Raw genomic sequence first — 21,219 nt, 5'->3', positions numbered from 1 at the left:
AATGTTCGAATGATTTCAAGTTCGAGTCCCGACGAAAAATCCAAGACGGAAGGTGATGACGTATGCTATATCTGGTACAGTGCTGTTGTAGAAAAACAAGAAATAACACTCTGGCTTTGGAAATCTGAATACAAATTTTAAGAAATGTCTTTGTTCAAGAATTCTGTATGAGCACACATATTTTTCCAGGAAAAAAAGTATTAATCCTTTTGAATCCAAAATAGTAGAATAAACATTAAAAGAACTCCAAAATGACAAAACAAAAGAACACCTTGACATCAAGTGTTTTAAGCCCAGAATGAGAGATCACTTTCTAAATATTACTATTAAAACTAAGCAATGCGCAATTTCATAAATGCCTGAATTGCAAAATAGAGGGTCACGTGATCATGTTTACAAATCAAAAATCACATAGCCCCAGTATGACCTTAACAAAAACCATTTTACTCTAAGAATAAGATAAAAATAAAAAGTTGTTTACTTCTCTCACTGATTTCTAAATAAAGGTTGGGAAATAGTTCAACATTAGTTGTTTACAACTGAAGAGTCAAGGTCAAACTATTTTGTGAAAAAATATTGAGTTCCTAGTAAACAAAGCTTCATTATTTTGACATGTAATGAAAATAAAAATAAAACGACTTTAAAACTTAACAAACAAATTAAATCAAATATACATAACAATATCCTAAATGTTTGTGTCAGATGGCTCAGCTGATTTTGTGCACTGTACACTCTGGCACACGTCTGCTCTGGTAACACTATTTTTTATTAGTTGACTGGATCAAATTATGTAATAAAAATACAAATAAAGCATTTAAGGCATAATCTAGTTACATCATACATTATCCTGAAAGGATTAATAAAGAGACTTTTATGTTCAAAACTTGTAAGTATAACAAATTTATTTATTTTTTATATGCTGACTAAACAGAACATTAGAATTGTATAAAATAAATAAAAGCATATGATTTTTGTAATGCACTTTGTCTAGTTTGGTATAATGCTTGTGTTGATGACCTATACTCACATTGTGCATACTTTTGAGTAGAGTAACAGTTTCTTAGATCTGTTTCACCCTTATTGTAAGGTGGGTTTTTTTCACAGGCTTTGTAGTAAGATCTGAAACTATTTTGCTTTTATCTTCTGGAGTAGTAATGTTTTATGCCATGCCTATATAGACACATAAGACATATGTTCAGAGTGGAGGAATGCTCACACAAGACACATTTATAGAGTGAAAAACTGCTCATGATGGACAGACAGATTCTGAATAGATTAATTATTAATATGAATGGCAAATTACTTTATTCTTTTGTTTATATTGTTTATCATTTCACTTAAAACAAATGTATTTTTATTCTTGCGGTCTTTCCACAGATAAATACAGACACTGTTGATATTTGTTCTTTCCATCCATTCAACACATATCCATAGTTTGAAATATATTGAAATAACTTGTTTCTGTTTAAATAAATCAGATTAACTTGGTGGTTATCAAAACATAAAACAGTGAAATGCACTGAAATGTTTATTAAATTAGTGTTTGGAAATTTAAGCCCAAAATTGCAAAAATCTATGGTGTTTACAGAGAAAGATGGAAGACATTTTAACTCTACAAAAACATGTTATATCTATGATAACTAAATAATTGAAAACAAACTAAAGGATCATAACATCATAACAGGTAAATATAGAGATCTAGCAGATAATGAATGCATTTGAATTTATATATCCAAAATAAATAAATAACATCATTCATACTTTAAAGGAAATTATTGAGTGAGAAAAACAATCTACTTTGGGGTATGCACCGAGACAAGCCTCACTGGGAGATAAAAATGTACCTCTTGACTGGGGATTCCTTGTCTCAGTGCAAACCTCAGCATAGATTCAGTTTATATATAAATTTTAAATATCCAAAATAAATAGCATCATTCCTAGCTTACCTGGGTATGACATGTATGTCAAGACACTTGTAAAATATGATCCAGATGAAGAGGAAAAATCAAGCTTAGCAAATATGTGAAATACATTTTTCAGCAAGGATTCCGTAGTTGATAGATCCATAAAAGAAGAAATAGTGCTATTACTCCATGTTCTTAAATAAAAGCAGCAAAGAGTGAAAACCAACAAAATTTGTAAAATTCAACAAACAATTTTCCTAAGAATAAAAAGTGAAATTTGCAAAGAACTTGTGGATTAAATTCCATATATTTCTAGACGTTTTATCAGATGTCCAAATGTATAAAGTTTTGACTGAATTCCAATGGTATTCAAATTAAATTCCAATATTGATTGTGTTGATATTCCTGTTATCGCAAACACTTTAATGTGCCAACAGCCTGGATTGTGGCAATGTGCTAAGAGTCTTTTGATGTGTCACAACATTATAATCCAGAAATATTCTTTCTTGAATTCACTATTATAAAAATTCCAAATTAATGTTTCTGTCAGAGAATATTATAGATGAGCACTTTGTATTTCCAGTGAGTAATAATTTAATAAATAAATCCACCCATATGAAAAGCTGAACACAAAAATAAGACAGATTCAACCTCAGATGTTGAATGCAAGAATGCGTAATTTCTCAAGTAAACAAAATTGTATGATTAAAAACCCAAATGCACAGTAGTAGAACCATAATGAGGGTGCAAATTAATTTCTAGAAAATTCTAAGTCGTCATCAAGATAAAATCTGTTACTAAAATTATAATAGAGAACATGGTAAACATCAGGCAGATGAGGTATTCTGGGGAACTGGAAAGACCAATGTCCTAGACTCAAATTAAGATAAACAGATTTACTTCCATTGATAATGATTCTAGTATTTAATCTATTATCACATATAAATATTAGCTATGTATTATGTTATTTATAAAATCAATGTTCCTAGTCAGGTATGCAGTGAACTTGATTTAAGACAGGATTGAGTATTAAATACAAATGTATATAACATATAGTCATGAAAAGCCAACAAATAATACAAATTAAATATATATAACAATAGAAGAAAAAAATTAAATGAATAATTGGGTTTGGAGTTAGCTTTAGATTCATAGGACAATCTATAGAACAGCTGGCTACAAATCTGAGTAATGAATTTTTTGTTGAGATACTAAAATGTTTTAAAGCCATAACACCTAAATAGCTTAGAAAAGATATTTACTCACATGAATACATGACTATTTTTTAAAAGTTTAATGAAACAGTCTCCAAGAGACAAGTTCTATTCCTATCTAAGCATCTCAAATATACCTGAAAAACGATTACTGGTATGGAAAATTATAGGAAAAGAACAACAGTACAATTATTGTGAAATGGAAATATTTTGTTAAAAATATTAGAAATACTAATGTTATTGCAAGGCGAATAATTATTGGAAGCAGTTTAGAATAATGTACTTTGCACCCACCCCACCACCCTATCATTTTGTACCCTCCTTTTTGTAATAAAAAAAATGAGAAACATCAAGAATAAAAAAAGATCCACAAAACTTAGTCATTTTCATTATTTTATCATTTCTAACTGGATTGTTACCAGAGGGTCCCTTGTGCTGTCATTTTTTTCTTCAAACTAAATGGGAGCTTTCAGTGTAAACAATGAGCCAGCTGACTCGCCTTTTCCAGTTTGTGGAAAAGCCCATTTTCCATGAAAGTTGAATTTCCTAGTACTAAACATACTTTATAAGATTGTATTGTCCACATCCAGTATTTGCAACTGTCTAATTTTAATCATTGTAAAAAAAAATAACAAATTGAAAAGACTATGTGGTGTAACTCTTGCATAGCTCTAAAGCTACTGAATTATTTGAAGCTTATCAAAGATGATAAATTACATATGCCTGTTGTCAAAAAGAATAGACTGTCCCACACAAATAGGTATGCTTGTGTTAATAATAAAATTTGCATTTTGTTTGAAATGGCAACAATATGATAGCATGCATTTCGTTTGAAATGGCAACAATACGATAGCATTAGGGATCCCCTAGCAACAGTCAGGTTAGAAATAATAAATTAATGAATGAAATTATTATGTTTTGTGCATTGTTTATATCATTGAGGATTTCAATTCTTAAAATTGGCATGGTGCACAAACTGCCATGATGTAGGTAAATAATATATGATAGTTAGTGTGAAAAAAGAAAATCAACTTAATAAAACCTATTAACCAAGAATTTGCAGTTTGAGAGTTTTGTAAATGGGTGATGCATGAACAAGAAGTTGAAAAACAAATACAGTGGCAGAATGAGACTGTTAATGACTCATACTGATTAGTTCTATACCAATATTGTGACAGAATGAGACTGTTAATGGCTCTTACTGATTTGTTGTATATCTATATTGTGACACAATGAGACTGTTAATGATTCATAGTGATTAGTTTTGTATATCCATGTTGTGACAGAATGAGGCTGTTAATGGCTCTTCCTGATTAGTTGTATATATATACTGTGACCCAATGAGACTGCTAATGACTCATAGTGATTAGTTTTGTATATCCATGTTGTGACAGAATGAGACTGTTAATGGCTCTTACTGATTAGTTGTATATCAGTATTGTGACACAATGAGACTGTTAATGACTCATAGTGATTAGTTTTGTATATCCATGTTGTGACAGAATGAGACTGTTATTGACTCTTACTGATTAGTTGCATATCTATATTGTGACACAATGAGACTGCTAATGACTCATAGTGATTAGTTTTGTATATAAAGGTTGTGACAGAATGAGACTGTTAATGACTCTTACTGATTAGTTGTATATCTATATTGTGAGACAATGAGACTGCTAATGACTCATAGTGATTAGTATTGCATATTCATGTTATGACATTATGAGATTGTTAATGCCTCATACTGATTAGTTGTATATCCATCTTGTGACAGAATGAAACTGTTATTATGGCTCTTACTGATTAGTTGTATACCCATATTGTGACCGAATGAGACTGTTAATGGCTAATACTGATTAGTTTTATATCCATAATGTGACACAATGACACTGTTAATGACTCTTACTGATTAGTTGTATATCTATATTGTGACACAATGAGTCTGTTAATGACTCATAATGATTAGTTTTGTATATCCATGTGGTGACAGAATGAGACTGTTAATGGCTCTTACTAATTAGTTGTATATCTATTTTGTGACACAATGAGACTGTTAATGACACATAGTGATTAGTTTTGTATATCCATGTTGTGACAGAATGAGGCTGTTAATGGCTCTTACTGATTAGTTGTATATCTATACTGTGACACAATGAGACTGCTAATGACTCATAGTGATTAGTTTTGTATATCCATGTTGTGACAGAATGAGACTGTTAATGGCTCTTACTGATTAGTTGTATATCTATATTATGACACAATGAGACTGCTAATGACTCATAGTGATTAGTATTGCATATTCATGTTATGACATTATGAGATTGTTAATGGCTCATACTGATTAGTTGTATATCCATCTTGTGACAGAATGAGATTTTTATTATGGCTCTTACTGATTAGTTGTATACCCATATTGTGACCGAATGAGACTGTTAATGGCTCATACTGATTATTTTTGTTTTTCTGTATTGTGACAGAATGAGACTGTTAATGGTTCTTACTGATTAGTTGTATATCTATATTGTGACAGAATGAGATTGTTAATGGCTCTTACTGATTAGTTGTATATCTACATTGTGACAGAATGAGACTGTTAATGGCTCTTACTGATTAGTTGTATATCTATATTATGACAGAATGAGACTGTTAATGGCTCTTACTGATTAGTTGTACGTCTACATTGTGACATAATAAGACTGTTAATGGCTTTTACTGATTTGTTTTATACCCATATTGTGACAGAATGAGACTATTAATGGCTCTTACTGATTAGATGTATATCTATATTGTGACAGAATGAGACTGTTAATGGCTCTAACTGATTAGTTGTATATCTATATTGTGACAGAATGAGATTGTAATGCTCTTATTGATTAGTGGTATATCTATATTGTGACTGAATGAGACTGTTAATGGCTCATACTGATTAGTTTTTTTTCTGTATTGTGACAGAATGAGACTGTTAATGGCTCTTACTGATTAGTTGTATATCTATATTGTGACAGAATGAGATTGTAATGCTCTTATGGATTAGTGGTATATCTATATTGTGACTGAATGAGACTGTTAATGGCTCATATTGATTTGTTTTTTTTTCTGTATTGTGACAGAATGAGACGGTTAATGGCTCTTACTGATTAATTGTATATCTATATTGTGACAGAATGAGACTGTTAATGGCTCTTACTGATTAGTTGTATATCTATATTGTGACAGAATGAGACTGTTAATGGCTCTTACTGATTAGGTGTATAACCATATTGTGACAGAAATCTTGCACATTGACATGAATGATAACATCAAGTTTTGTGACACAAAGTACTCCTTGCACTGAACTGGTTTGATCAAACTTCAAATGTAGGCTATATTAATGATATACCTTGCATGTGATTGACTGAGCATGTTACCTCTCTAGATCTAAAATCTGTGTTTCTCATCCAGTTTCTATACAGTTTGGTAAATATGTTTATATCATGAGATCTTGGATAACTTTGATGATGATTTTGCAAGAGACTGCTTGTTCTCTTTGCTGATGATACATTATGAAACAACCAAAACACAAAACATGAACTGAAAATTTCTTTATATTCTGCCCTAAACAAACTTGTGAGATGGTGCATGAGCAATTTCATAGTAGTTAATACTGATAAACTAAAATATTACTTATCTCACGATGGCAAGAAAGATTGATAGTGATGAATTATGTATAATATGGAAGGATATGAATTAAAGATTTTGGCATCTTAGAAGAATGCTACATTTTCTCCCAAAAACACAGAAAACTATTTTATTACAGTTACACAGAACCCTATTGAGACCACTGTAATACTGTGGGGGAGGGGTTAATTCTTTTGATAAAAACATAGCAAAGTTTACATGACTTTTAAAAATAGCACTTGGGTTAATATCAATCCAAACAGAGAACAAGAAAAAATTAACTGGTTAGTAATAAATATTAGCTTTTACAGACTGAATCAATTTGACAAAAGATAAGTTACTGTAATGGGTAGTCAATAATAGTGCTCCTGTCTATTTATAGTCACTATTCCGGTGTAAGCTACATGTACCTTATAACACTCCCCACCCAAGACCATGTCTACCAAACAATGCCAGATTCCCCAACCAAATGAGAAATTATTCAGAAGAAGTTTCCCGTACTTGGGAACTTTTTTCTAAAATAAAATTCCGGTACAGATTAGAAAATTTCACATTATTTCCTTCTTCCAAACTCAGTATTCCAGTGGCTTCAGAGATATAGTTAAAATGAGAATGAAACAACTGTATTTATATTCAAGAATATTCAAATCATATCCAATTACTTTGGAAAGAATTTAGAAATTGAATCTAAGATGAAAAATGTCCCTAAATATTTTTAGTAGTAAAGGGAATGCAGTTTATATAGTAACAATTTGAAAATATGTTTTGGGGATTTATATGTGTTATTTTATCTTTTATTTGATATACATTTTATATAATTTTAAAATTATTATATTATTTATTTGATCGTATTGTACTGTATGTTTGCATTTATTTGAAAGGGTTTATTCCTAAATTTTATACAATTTATTTATTAATTTTTAATCTTTTTCTTTAGTTGGCATAATATATATACCATTGCATTGAGATGCCATACAATGCCACTACTATGCCATGCAATGCCACTACTTTGCCAGGCAATGCTACTGATATGCCATACAATGCCACTACTATGCCACTACTATGCCATCCAATGCCACTACTATGCCATACAATGCCACTACTTTGCCATACAATGCCATTACTAGTACTTTGAGTTGTATATTTAGCAAAGAGTGGATGATTTCTTTAAAACTGAAGCCTCTGTTTTGTATTTTATTGGATAAAGTTTTCATTGCCAAACATAATTAATACATCTTAATGCTGATATTCACTATTTTTATTTCTCAGATTTAGTTAATTACCTTTGAACCCTTTTATGAAATCATTTGCAATCAGTCCCATATCCTAAGAGAAGAATATTCAACTTGAATAGTAATTTTGTTATTGCATTTTGGTGTAGATATTATATCCAGTTGTAGAGACTGTATACATATTATAGTATGATCTTAAGTATTCGATATTACTACACATTTTATTGTTACAGATGTCTAATTACTGTTATGATTGAGACCCCTTTTTATGTATTTTAAATATATTACCATGTGTTTATGTCTACGAAAATCATTTCTTGATTTTTTAAATTTGATATTTTACAAGGAAAATAAAGAACTAATTCTGTATTGATCTTGTTTGTTTCAGGCACTTAAGATTGTACTTACTCCATTTCCCTCAGTTGAGAATGGTACATACAAATGCATTTTTAGTATTGATGGGAGAAATATTTCAACTGATGTTGCTAGGAGAGAAAATGAAACACTATATTGTACAAGTCCAAAAGTAACAAGTAAGTAGTCTATGGACAAATTAATTTGCCATGCAGTATGCAAGCTTCAAAAGACAAATGCTTCATCAATATTGACTGAAGAAAAAAAGAGTCAATTGAAGATCACAGAATAATATTGAAGAAAATCCTGTTGGAATGGGTGATCAGGCACTCAGCATTAAGAGGTTATTTTTAGGACTGGCTGGCCTGGTGTCAGGATAATGTGACTAGGTGCGGAGATGATGCTACATGTCAGTGACATTGAAACCCTATTGCTGGACATTGCTATAACTGTCACAGCAATATGACTGAAAAATTGTTAATGCTACATTAAAAATGCAAAGCGTGCACACAGACACATCTGCATAATAATGTAAATTAAATTGCCAAAAACTGTTTTCAAGGAAGATAAATCTTTGCAAATATATTCAAAGATGAAGTGCTACAAGATGAAAAATAGCAAGTAAAGATGTTACCGGTCTATAAGATGTATATGAATTTATTGAAATAAAATCTATAAAATACAGGGTTGAAATTTTTGTCACAACCAAAGTCTTTCAAAAGAGATTTTTTTATTATGATGCACCATCATAAAGTTCAGAACATCTGTCTATGAAATTGATGCACTTGACATTTATGTGTTCCACTGTCAATGGACACGGGCATGGTATGCACTTTGGTCAAGGTTCTCCCTTCAAGACTTATGCAAGAGTCCATTATGTTTGTCCTGAATGTGATTGGCGCAATATCACTTCATATCAGTGGATTGTTAGTTGACCAGATAGAATGTACACTGCACTGTCTGCAGTTTCTTTTAAGAATGATGCCATATTTGTTTTAAATAATTTCTCATGGAACCTGGTCCGTTTCTGTAAATCTATAGACTCAGTAAAGTGTAATAGTGATGAAGGTAGTCATGAAAGATGACTGCAATTTCTAACAAGAGAGCAGCTAGTGTTATTCTTGAGGTTGATTTAGATGCACCATCAACAAATCTTTGTAAAACGCTTAAGTTGGTTCCATTTCAGAAGAAAACTCAGCTTCAAACGGGTTTTCATTACAGCAGTATACCATGCACATGCATGGTACATATTTTAGACAGAAGCATATATAGTGAATAATTAAAAGAGGAAAATTCAAAGGGAACTATGAACTTGCATGGTAAACAATAAAATTACAGGTTGAGACATTGTTTTTTAAACACATACATGTTCTCTTTGACTTTTGTTCAATATGTGAATGATATTTATTTGAAATAAATAGAAATTGACATAAAGAAATATTACAAAAACAGATGAGATGGCAGTAATCCGTAACAGTGGGCACTTCAGACCACTCTGCCACTAGAGACCCTATGATGTGATGAGTTATCATATTGTTAAATTTCCATGTTCATTTAATTTAGCCGACAAAAAGGGAAAATCTTAGACCATTAATAATGTTTTCACCCACATTTATGAGAACTAATGGCTTGTTAAAATTCTCAGGCTAGTATTTACATGATACAGAGAGTTGGAATTGAACAGTTCCTAACAACCAGTTGTAAAACCAATTATTATTTATTTTTTGTTTACTTTTCAGAATTGGTCTGCCAATTATGATGACTTCTGGGAGCATATTTTATTATCTTGTAGATTTGGGCTTAGAAATGTGATGTATAAATTTTTTGGTATATGTTATCACACCTGTTGAGGCATCCTAACAATTTACTAATGAAATTATATTATTTATGACAGTGAAAACATGCAGTTTTTTGAATAATTTCCAGTATTTACAGTAAACAGTTAAAACAAAGAATTAAATTCGGTGAATCTGAGATTGTAACAATTATATGTATGTGGGAATGTTATGCTTTTGATTTCCATTTACTTGGGATTTTTTATTCATGTTTACTTTGTGCAATGTATGTTTAAAATAGTGTTGACAAAACTTACTGTCAAACTTACATGGAAGCTTCCTTGTGAAAACCCAACAATGTGTTTTTAATTTGGTCACTGTGACCTATTTTTGAGGTGACAAGGAATCATTGCAGTTTGTATGATACCCTTCATACATAAGACTGATTGTCTGCAAGATGTCTCAGAAATTTTTGGTGAACTTTTGCCACGTTTATTTAGATAATTGAGGCCTTTTGATTTTGAAATGCTGACTTAGATAAGTTGGACTCAGACTGCTAATCTTTAATTGACAGGGTATCAATCGGGAAGTGGGGTCACACTGGATATCATAGCTTGCAGTCAGGCCATTGACTGTAACACTATCATGGAATGTTTTGTCTTTAATTTTCTGAGTCTTTTATCTGTGTTTTCTAAATTAACATACATTCTTGTGCTCACCATGTATGAAATTGCAGATTTGTACCACTTTAGGAATACGAGAACTTAGATCCTTGAGAACATGCCATAAAGCATCTAATTTGGATTATTCAGAAAGTTTGTGCTTCCATTATATTTCAGTCAAGAAAGACATATGTTGCGTACTGGCTGATCAAGTGTATAAAATAGTTTTGTTTTCTCATATTAATGTTTCTAAAACTCCTATCCTCCAGGTGTCAAGGTGTCTCAAAGTTGTGAAAATTTGCTGATCCACCATCAAATATCAATTTCGGCCACCATTACTAAAAATATAAAATCCTTTAAACTTTAAAATAAAACTTATCAGAAATGGAGCAAATTAAACAGAAAACACTCATGGTATGAGGGCACCTTCTCAAAAACCATGAGCAAACGTTTTACCAAATTGGACAAAAGGCATCGTGGTAGAAAGATTTTTTAATTTTGCACAAATATTTATGATTCACTATCAAATATGGCCACTGTTACTGGCAACAGAAAAGAAAACCTCAGATGATGACAATTAAACAAACAGCTCAGGCTGATTTAACCAGTGTTAGAAAAGGATTCCTAGTTTCAGGACCAGTGAATTTAACCCATATGATCTTGATTCTCCATCAGGTATGACCTCTGTTATTAAACATTGAAAAACCTTTAAACAACCTCTTGAAAACTGCCCCCCAAAATTAGCCAACTTTCTTATATAGCATCCTGTATGGAGGGTTTTTAATTTTAATAAATAATGCTGTTTCAGAATCAAATATAACTGCCATTACTGAAAATAGTAAAATATTTCAAACACCTTCTTGTGAAAACCGAGGACAAAAATTTTATCGCATTTGTTACACAGATTCCTCGTCGGAAGACTTTTCAGTATTATACAAATAATGCTGTTCTGCCATTAGGTATGTCTGTCCCTTTACTAAAAATGAAAATCTTAAAACAATTTCTCAGAAACTGCTGAACAGAATTTGTCAAAATTGACAGAAAAATTTCTTGCATTAAGGACAATTAAATGGATGGGGATGATGCCATTCCATAATCAAATATGGCAGTTCTTGCTAAAAATAGACAAATCTTTGGTTTCAAAAACAATTCAGTAGAATTTGGTACTAATAAATTTGTTACAGAGGGTTTGGTGAGTTATGGTCACTTTTTTATATAAGATAACTTTCTGTGAAATGCGGCCAATTTTTTGAGTTGCAAGATCTTCATTATATTTAAATTTAAAATTTAAAATGTAAAATTTTATATTCTTCTTCAGTTATAAGCTGTCAAGTAAAATTTGTAAGGAAAAAGACTAACATTATGGAGACGTTATTTAAAACAAAATGGTGAATCAGTGTAAAAAAGCAAGTTAATAACTTACATTGTGTATAATGAACTCATTACATACTTTGTACACAGTAGAATCAAATCACAACAGCCTAGTAATAAAAGATTGGTTCATATGAGAAGTCAATTGGACTAAAGTCTACACCTTTCTAGGTGATACAGTAATGCCAATAATGACTTCATGTCATTAATTAGCAGTAAAGAAATCACATGACTGAGATTTTATTTACCAGTAAAGATATCACATGACTGTGATTTTTGTCATTTTTATAATCAAAGATACTGAATGCCTAAGTGATAAGTAAAACTGCCAGACAAAATACTTCAAAGAATTTGTAACATATATACCTTTAAACAACAAACATTTTAATTAGGCAATACTATGCAAATATACTTACATGCATGAAGTAAGTTAAAACAGAATCATTTAATCAAAAACAGTTGTGAGAATTCTTATTACACATGAGTCAGCACTATTGGCTATTTGAACCAACTGAACATCTTAATTTGAATAGTGTATATTAGTCTATTATCTCTTCGTGTATAAAATCACACACTTAAGTAGTAAAAGTCTGTGGACATCTGTAAATGTTGTCATCTAAAAAAACTGGATATTCAGTGATGAACTATTTTATGCCAGATGGGATGTTATGCAGTGATTGTGGTGAATCATTGTAAAAAAGAAAGTTGATAACTTACATTGTGTATTATGAACTCAGTTATAATCTGTCAAGTAAAATTTGTAAGGAAAAAGGATAACATTATGGAGACGTTATTTAAAACAAAATGGTGAATCAGTGTAAAAAAGCAAGTTAATAACTTACATTGTGTGTAATGAACTCATTACATACTTTGTACACAGTTCATATGAGAAGTCAACTGGACAAAAGTCTACACCGTTCTCAATGATACTGTAATGCCAATAATGACTTCATGTCATATTATTTACAAGTAAAGATACCACATGAATGAGATTTTATTTACCAGTAAAGATATCACATGACTGAGATTGTATTAACCAGTAAAGATACCACATGACTGGGACTTTATGTACCAGTAAAGATATCACATGACTGAGATTTTATTTACCAGTAAAGATACCACATGACTGAGATTTTATTTACCAGTAAAGATGTCAGATGACTGAGATTGTATTTACCATTAATTAAAGATATCACATGACTGAGATTTTTATCACTTTTATGATCAAAGATACTGAGAAAAAATATATGAATGCCTAAGTGAGAAGTAAAACTGCCAGACAATATACTTCAAAGATTTTGTAAGATATATATACCTGTAAGCATCAAACTTTTCATTTAGGCAGTACTATGCAAATATATGCAGATTAGACAAGATAAGGATGACATAAAGACCTTCCAATTTTATATTTGTTTTTATGACAAATTCAGCAAAATTTGAAGAAATGTTGAGAGTATGCATTGGGCTTTTTGTTTGAGTCTCTGATGAACAAAACGATTTTATATATGGAAATATTTTAAAGAAACTTGTCTTCAACGATTATTCTGGAGTAAAAGCACATGGAGGAAATTCCATGTATTCATAGGAACATTGACTGGTTTTAGTCTAAAAGCCTGATATCATCTTCTATTTCCAATCTAGCACACACAACGGCTGACTTGGATATCTATATGATGAAAAATAATCAGACTGCTAAATTGACATCGCTGCCTTTCCTCTTCTACAACTGTTCAAATTTCTCAAGGTAAGAAATATTACAGTTTGATTCAGTTTTCAGTATAAATATTTCTACCTCTCCTGCCTTCAGGCCATTGAGTGAGTTAATGGTTTGTCCCAGTGTCTCTGATGCACTGAGTGAGTTAATGGTTTGTCCCAGTGTCTGTGATGCAATGGTTAACAGCTGCTTGTTACCACTTTTGATGCATAGCTGATAAAGAAATTGTCATTAGATTTGAAATGTACTCTGATGTAATCAACATTTTGGATTTATTTTTGTCAAACATCTGGGTATATGGATACGTTAATTGGCTGATTTGCTGTCATGCATATTATCAGCCAGGAGGCCAGTTGAGCTTAGTTATCATCCTGTGCTCAGCAGGCATCATCTGTTGTTCATTTTCTGTCAGTTCCAGTTGAGCTTAGGTATGGTCCTGTGCTCAGCAGGCATTATCTGCTGTGCATTTTCTGTCAGTTCCAGGTGAGCTTAGGGTATGGGTCTGTGCTCAGCAGGCATTATCTGTTGTGCATTTTCTATCAGTTCAGTTGAGCTTAGGTATGGTTCTGTGCTCAGCAGGCATTATGTGTTGTGCATTTTCTGTCAGTTCCAGTTGAGCTTAGGTATGGTCCTGTGCTCAGCAGGCATCATCTGTTGTGCATTTTATATCAGTTCAGTTGAGCTTAGGTATGGTTCTGTGCTCAGCAGGCATTATCTGTTGTGCATTTTCTGTCAGTTCCAGTTGAGCTTAGGTATGGTCCTGTGCTCAGCAGGCATTACCTGTTGTGCATTTTCTGTCAGTTCCAGTTGAGCTTAGGTATGGTCCTGTGCTCAGCAGGCATTATCTGTTGTGCATTTTCTATCAGTTCCAGTTGAGATTAGGTACGGTCCTTTGCTCAGCAGGCATTATCTGTTGTGCATTTTCTGTCAGTTCCAGTTGAGCTTAGGTATGGTCCTGTGCTCAGCAGGCATTATCTGTTGTGCATTTTCTGTCAGTTCCAGTTGAGCTTAGGTATGGTCCTGTGCTCAGCAGGCATTATCTGTTGTGCATTTTCTATCAGTTCCAGTTGAGATTAGGTATGGTCCTATGCTCAGCAGGCATTATCTGTTGTGCATTTTCTGTCACTACAGATAATACCTGCAAATGCCAGTTCACCACCATCTACCATTACTTTTTGGATAGCTTCAACTGGGATAACGATAACGTTGACTGATGTTGCTTCAAAATGTCAAAGAGCAGCAGAGGGGGCGAACAGACCACTTGTCTGAAACGTCATTTGCTTAAAATTACAAAATAAAAAGATAAGGTCACTGACGTTATAAATCAAAGCGTCTAACTTGACCGAGAGTTTCTCTAATTGGATTACTTTATTTTTGTCGAAATTTGGTTAACCCACCGGACGTCTCATTGAGGTCCCGCCCTCTCTGCTGCTATAATTAAATCATTATCATATTAATAAATGCCACCTGCTAGTAAATCTCACACCGCTAGATTAGCTCGAGAAAGATTAGAAGCAATAAAGAAATTCCTTCCTATTAGAGATTCATTTAGAAGAAACTTACAAGCACAGCAGGAGGTACAAGTTGAGTACGAAGAAGACACTAAAAATTTATTTAAATCCGTCACTACAGCTGCTGAAAAAGCTTCAGCGGCTGCTGAAAGACTATATGGGGAGATATTAAGGAGGATAATAAGGAGAGGAAAAAGGGTATTTTTCCAGTATTAAAACAAACCGCAGAACAAACTGAAAACAGCAGCGAGAACTAAGAAAACAAAAAAGATTTTACGAGATCTTCCAACTGAAATAGCTGCAGCTCAACCTCCACCCGTCGATGAAGAAATAATTGGAGGTATTGACAAAGTTCGTACTGAAATAGGTGAGATGAAAGATCGTGTACCAGAAACAGAAACTTAGCAAGCCAGGGCTAAAGTTGATATAAAAGATAAATTTGCCGAAAAAAGTATTAACGCCTTAAAGGAAATTAAAGACACAGATGAATTAGCTGGGTTTGCCGTGCAAAGTTATGATCAACGAGGCAGAGTTTTAAAATCCGAGTATGCCAATGATGCTATAGGTCGTGAAAATTGGTACAAATGGATATATCGTATATACTTTGGAGTTAATCAAGCTAGAAGCGATAATACTAAATATACTGCATTTATTGACGCAGTATATAATTATATTACACAAATACAACAACCACAACAATTTCCTTCATCACGAAAGTCAAAAAACCCTCGACGAACGCAAAAATCTCCAGAAGAAGAATTACATGATGATCCTCCCGGTGCCATAGGAAGTGGCCTAGGAAGTGATCTTATTACTTGTCCTAACAATGTTCTTTCCGACGTAGAACGAATAGAAATACTGATTGGAGGAAAACGTGCAGGAAATAATTCTCCAGAAATTGTTAATGAAATATCTGATATTTGTCGAAGATTATTTCAAGGCGGTATTATGGATCGCAGCATTTATCGTCCCCTTATTGATGAAATTGCTGATGATTATCACAGCAACTAAACAATTAATTAATCAATATATAAAATTGATTATGCACACTACTCAACGTAGACCGATCAAGGTCAGGGTAGTAAACTCACGACTGCCAAATTACAAAACAATTTACGGAGATGGACTTGGTAATGTTGTTCAGGGTCTGTTTAAAAGGATGGCTCCAAAAACAACACCGATTGCAAAACAATTAGGGATGAAGGCTATTGAGGCTGTTCGTGATAAAATTCCTGGCGCTATTGGTAATCTTGCCAGTAAAGCGTTCTCGACAGTCAAGGACAGACTATCTCGATTAGTACGAAAAAAAACGCAACAACCAATAAAACTGGACAGCACTGAAGTTATGCCCGCAAATGTCAGTAAAATAATAAACCAAGCCGCAAATCAAAAACTAGCGAAATTATCTGAAGAAGCAAAAAGAAATATAACTGCAAATTTAATAGCAGGAAGTGGTCTTCGTGTCAGACGACAATAATTTAGATCACCATTTGAAAAAATGGATAATTATAATAAAATATTCATGCGTATATCCGACCCAGCATTTGACATGGATGCACCGGTCCTCAAAGATGAATCAGTACGTGATTATCAAATTTATTCCTATGACGCAAAACGACCAAATCAGCGGGTACGTGTCGAACTTCAAGTTCATGATACAAGTAGATATTTCTTACCCGCTGAGGCATTTATTGAAGTAGAAGGTGAGCTTGTAAAGGCGGATGGTACTGCATACGATGCCAATGCACGAGTTGGTTTTGTCAACAACGGGATTATGGCACTGTTTAGTAGCGCCACATACATGATTGATGGAGAAAATATTGAATCAATTCAGAATGATGTCGATGTTGCTACAACAATAATTGGTCTAGCGAGATATTCTGATGAATACATAAGATCAGCCGGTCCAACAATGATGTTTGCTAAGGATATTACTAACCACGCTGATCATGTTCAATATATTAAGGTACAAACACCACGAGGTACTACAGCTGATCCACAACCAGTTGATTTTGAACATGAAGATAGACCGGCTGGTGTATTATGGGAAAAGTTAATGCAAATTACAACTTAGGATTTGCAACACGGCGAGCAACGTTGTCAGGAAACAACAGAAATTTTTCATGTGCAATTCCACTGTCTCACATCTTTGGATTTTGCAGAAATGTTAGAAAGGTCATCTTTGGAGCTAAACACACAGTTGTGCTCGTAAGAAAAGGTGATAATAATGATGCAATCTGGCAAGGTGGTGGTGTTGCTGATGCTGCTAAAGTAAATATAACAAAACTGTCACTGTGGATGCTTGTAATTATTCCATATCTTGCTGAAGAACAAAAATTACTCTCTTTTGCGGATCAAGGTGGTAAATCATTGCTATCATGGTTAACAGTAATCACAGATACTGATCAAAGTAGTGTTCGAGATGTATTTAATTGGCATATAGCGTCACAACAGGGTGTTTCTGCGCCACGACATATTTTTAATGCGCTGCAACATAGTAATCGGACGGGTAGTCAAGAATGTTCACATATGATATTTGACAAATTTGGAGTTGATGAAGTTTCCTTGCGGATAAATGGACATCAAGAACCAGCTGAAGATATAAGGTTAAATTTTGATCAAAATCACATAGCGCGTGCATATCGTCGTTTGATGTCATTTATGGGACGTGATCAAAACGTGGATACTGGGCTGCAAATATCACAGTTAGATTTTACAAATCTGCATCCGATTTATTACTTTTCGCTGGAGCATCTTGATTTATCCAAGCAATATGTCGTTGATATACACTTTCGAGCTCGTGTTAATGACCCTCCTCCTGATATAGCTGATCCACCCTTTATTAGCTGCACCTACAGAGTAATCGCGGTTATGCTCAGCGATAAAGCAATGTTACTTGAAGGTGGTAGTGGTCGAATGAGAGTTGTTGATGCACCAGTGGAAAATCTTTAATCATGTTATTTAAAAACACGAGTATTATCATAAAATGCCATATCATCAAATAGTGCCAGTCTGACTCCTGGTCAGATTAAAAACCTTCAATCAAATTCAGCAAAATACTGCGAAATGAACATATCATTAAAGCGAGATCAGATCACGGGTGGTCAAAATAAATTATCATTATCAGAACGTCAACTTAAACATTTCAACGGCGCTAAACAATCAAAGACAGGCGTCAAACTTAATCTCTCTGCGGGTGCGTTAAAGACTCAATTAAAATAGGTGGTATTTTTCCACTTCTCGCGGCTATTCCAGCATTAATTGACGCAGCCGCACCTGCCTTAGCAAAAGCAGCCTCATTAGGTGCTGTTGGAACCACTGCTGGGATGACATTAAAGAAAGCAACAGGGCGAGGATTAAAAAAAGAGGGACCGGATTAAGATTACCGGGATCTCGTTGGGGAAGAGGTCTGAGGCTTCCAGGATCACTTCGTTAATTATTCCAGCATCACATTTTGATGTACTTGATGCTGCTAAACAACTAAAAATAAAAAAACTTCAGAGGTGTTTTCATGCGAGATCAATTGTCGGACAGACCAAACAATATTGAAACGGGTGTTATTAATCTCGATGATAATTCAGGACCCGGTACTCATTGGGTATCATACACGGTTGATCCACGTGGAATCGTTTATTTCGATTCGTACGGGTTAGCTCCACCTCGTGAGTTTATCAAGTATGTCACGCCACTTCACTCAGCGGTTTGGTATACAACGCTACCAACACAAACAATGACGGATCCGCCAATATGCGGCAGTGAAGTAATTAATGTACTCGACGCTATATCAAAGTCCTCCGCTGCACCTCATAAAGTCGTGCATGATTATACAAGAAACTGCTTCGTTTTAAACAGATCTTAGATCTTATATAATGGTTGATATTTACGGAAGATCTTCTTCTATCAAGGACAAGAAAAAGAAAGATGACAGTGATGTGTCGAAGTACACGACTAAAGATGAACTCGCTGATATTATTAACCTGGCTGGAGTTGACCGAGATGAAGTTGTTGTTTGTCAGGACCGATACGGAAAACTAAAAACGAGCAACATCAAATGGAATGATATAGTTCGACGAGTACTCGGTGCGGTCACTGATAACATTCCCCTTTTTACTGACGGCGGTAGAATCAAGTATTCAAGTATATCGTTTACAACCATCAGAGATGAAATTGCAAAAAGTTACTAATCGCTTAAAAAATACCGGTGACATAATGACAGGTGAACTCAGCATGAAAGGAAACAAGATAACAGTGCAAAGAGATCCAACATACGACGAAGATGCCGCGACGAAAAATATGCGGACGTCGGCCACAGCACCGTTGATGGTAAATTATCCACGTTGCGAGCCGAGTACGATGTGCACGTAGGCGTTTTTGGAAGATTTCAAAGAAATTTTCAAAAAACCGATGAAGCCATAGATAAATTCTTCGGCACTCCGCACACCGTTGACATTAAACTTTCTGATATCAAAACTAACCTAGACGCAACTAAAAAATACACTCGAAGATGTCGTAAGTGGAATTTCTGATATCGTTTACAAAATTAGTCTGATTAAAATTTCAGCCGAAATAACTCCCGGGCATATTACCAATATCGTATGCACTGTATCATCCGGGTTCACAACATGGTCACAGCAAAATTAAACTATTAAATATACCGCAACAGTCACTGGTGTGTACAGGATGTCTGTGCTCAGTGCTGCAAATTCGAAATTTTCACAACGTATCCATGGCGTCATTCCACCGACAAGTTTTCCGGAGTTGTGTCTATCATATTAAATAAAGGAAACGAAGAAATATTTATTCTGGAAGCAGCCGATAAGAAATTAACCGCAACATCTTTCTGGTGGTGTCTACAATTTGTAGCTGAAACACCTCAATTGGTTACTGTATAAAATATAATGAGTACCTCAATCGACGTTACATCGCAACAGTACAGGTACAATCAAGCACGTGAATGGCAAACAAACTTAAAAGATCAAGTAAAACAATGCACGGTCAAAAAAAGAAATATCGACGACGACTAGTTATTGTCGACGTAATCGTTTATTCAGTATCCGCTATTGTTGTGTCCACCGGCGTATTATTATCAACGATAACAATGATGGCGCCAGTAGCCGTAACAATCTGTATTTCAGCTACAACAACGATTGCAGGTGTTCTTAATATCATCGCAAAAAAATAAGTACTTGCACGAATAAAAAATTATCCGATTACATGATAAAATTACACACAGCTACGGTAGCATACTCGAAGTTATCTTCGTTGTTATCAGTGAGTCTTAATGATGGAATTATATCTGATTTTGAGTTTTCAGAAATGATTAAAACATATCACGAATGCGATGGTATTAAAGGTACAAATATATTAAATAATGACATCAGTAGAGCTACTTCAACAGATCGTGACAAACACAACTCCACCAAAAACAACGATGATCTCAGTAAGTTCGACTAATCCTGAATTTAACGTCAGTTTTCCAACTGCGATTCCAGTAAAAGAAATCGCACTAGCACAATTACGAGTATATTACAGTTGGCCAAATATTTGATCGAGATCATTTAATGGTACACCAGCAAATAATTCGCTTGTATTTGCTAATACAAATAAAGATGATGGAACACCTGACTGTGTTGTTGTTGGGACACCCACTGGCAGTTATGATATTAAATAAATCAACGATGAATTTGGGCATAGAATAAAATCAATAAACGGAAAAGAAGCAAAAATATAAATTGACGTTCATGAGCCGACTTTATCTTCTACGGTTGAGATACATTCTCCTGATTATGCCGTTGATATTTATCAATCATCGATAAGATCCGTACTAG

General features: G+C 33.7%; 2 protein-coding genes across 2 annotated transcripts in view; both read left to right on the top strand.

Moving 5' to 3' along the window:
* LOC149788886 (plexin-B-like) overlaps positions 1–21,219 on the top strand; it is a 446,804-nt gene that overhangs the window by 89,101 nt on the left and 336,484 nt on the right. The window lies entirely within an intron of this gene.
* Positions 1–21,219, top strand: part of LOC149788888 (hepatocyte growth factor receptor-like) — a 219,804-nt gene that overhangs the window by 23,196 nt on the left and 175,389 nt on the right. Inside the window, exons 6-7 of the mRNA XM_089973562.1 lie at positions 8,393–8,537; positions 13,808–13,910. Coding sequence (XP_089829688.1) covers positions 8,393–8,537; positions 13,808–13,910 — 248 coding nt within the window. The remainder of the gene's footprint in view (positions 1–8,392; positions 8,538–13,807; positions 13,911–21,219) is intronic.

Source organism: Sinohyriopsis cumingii, chromosome 11 (assembly GCF_028554795.1).
Source record: "Sinohyriopsis cumingii isolate HCF-2022 chromosome 11, ASM2855479v2, whole genome shotgun sequence".
NCBI classification, from domain to species: Eukaryota; Metazoa; Mollusca; class Bivalvia; order Unionida; family Unionidae; genus Sinohyriopsis; species Sinohyriopsis cumingii.
This window is presented reverse-complemented; position numbering and strand designations above follow the sequence as displayed.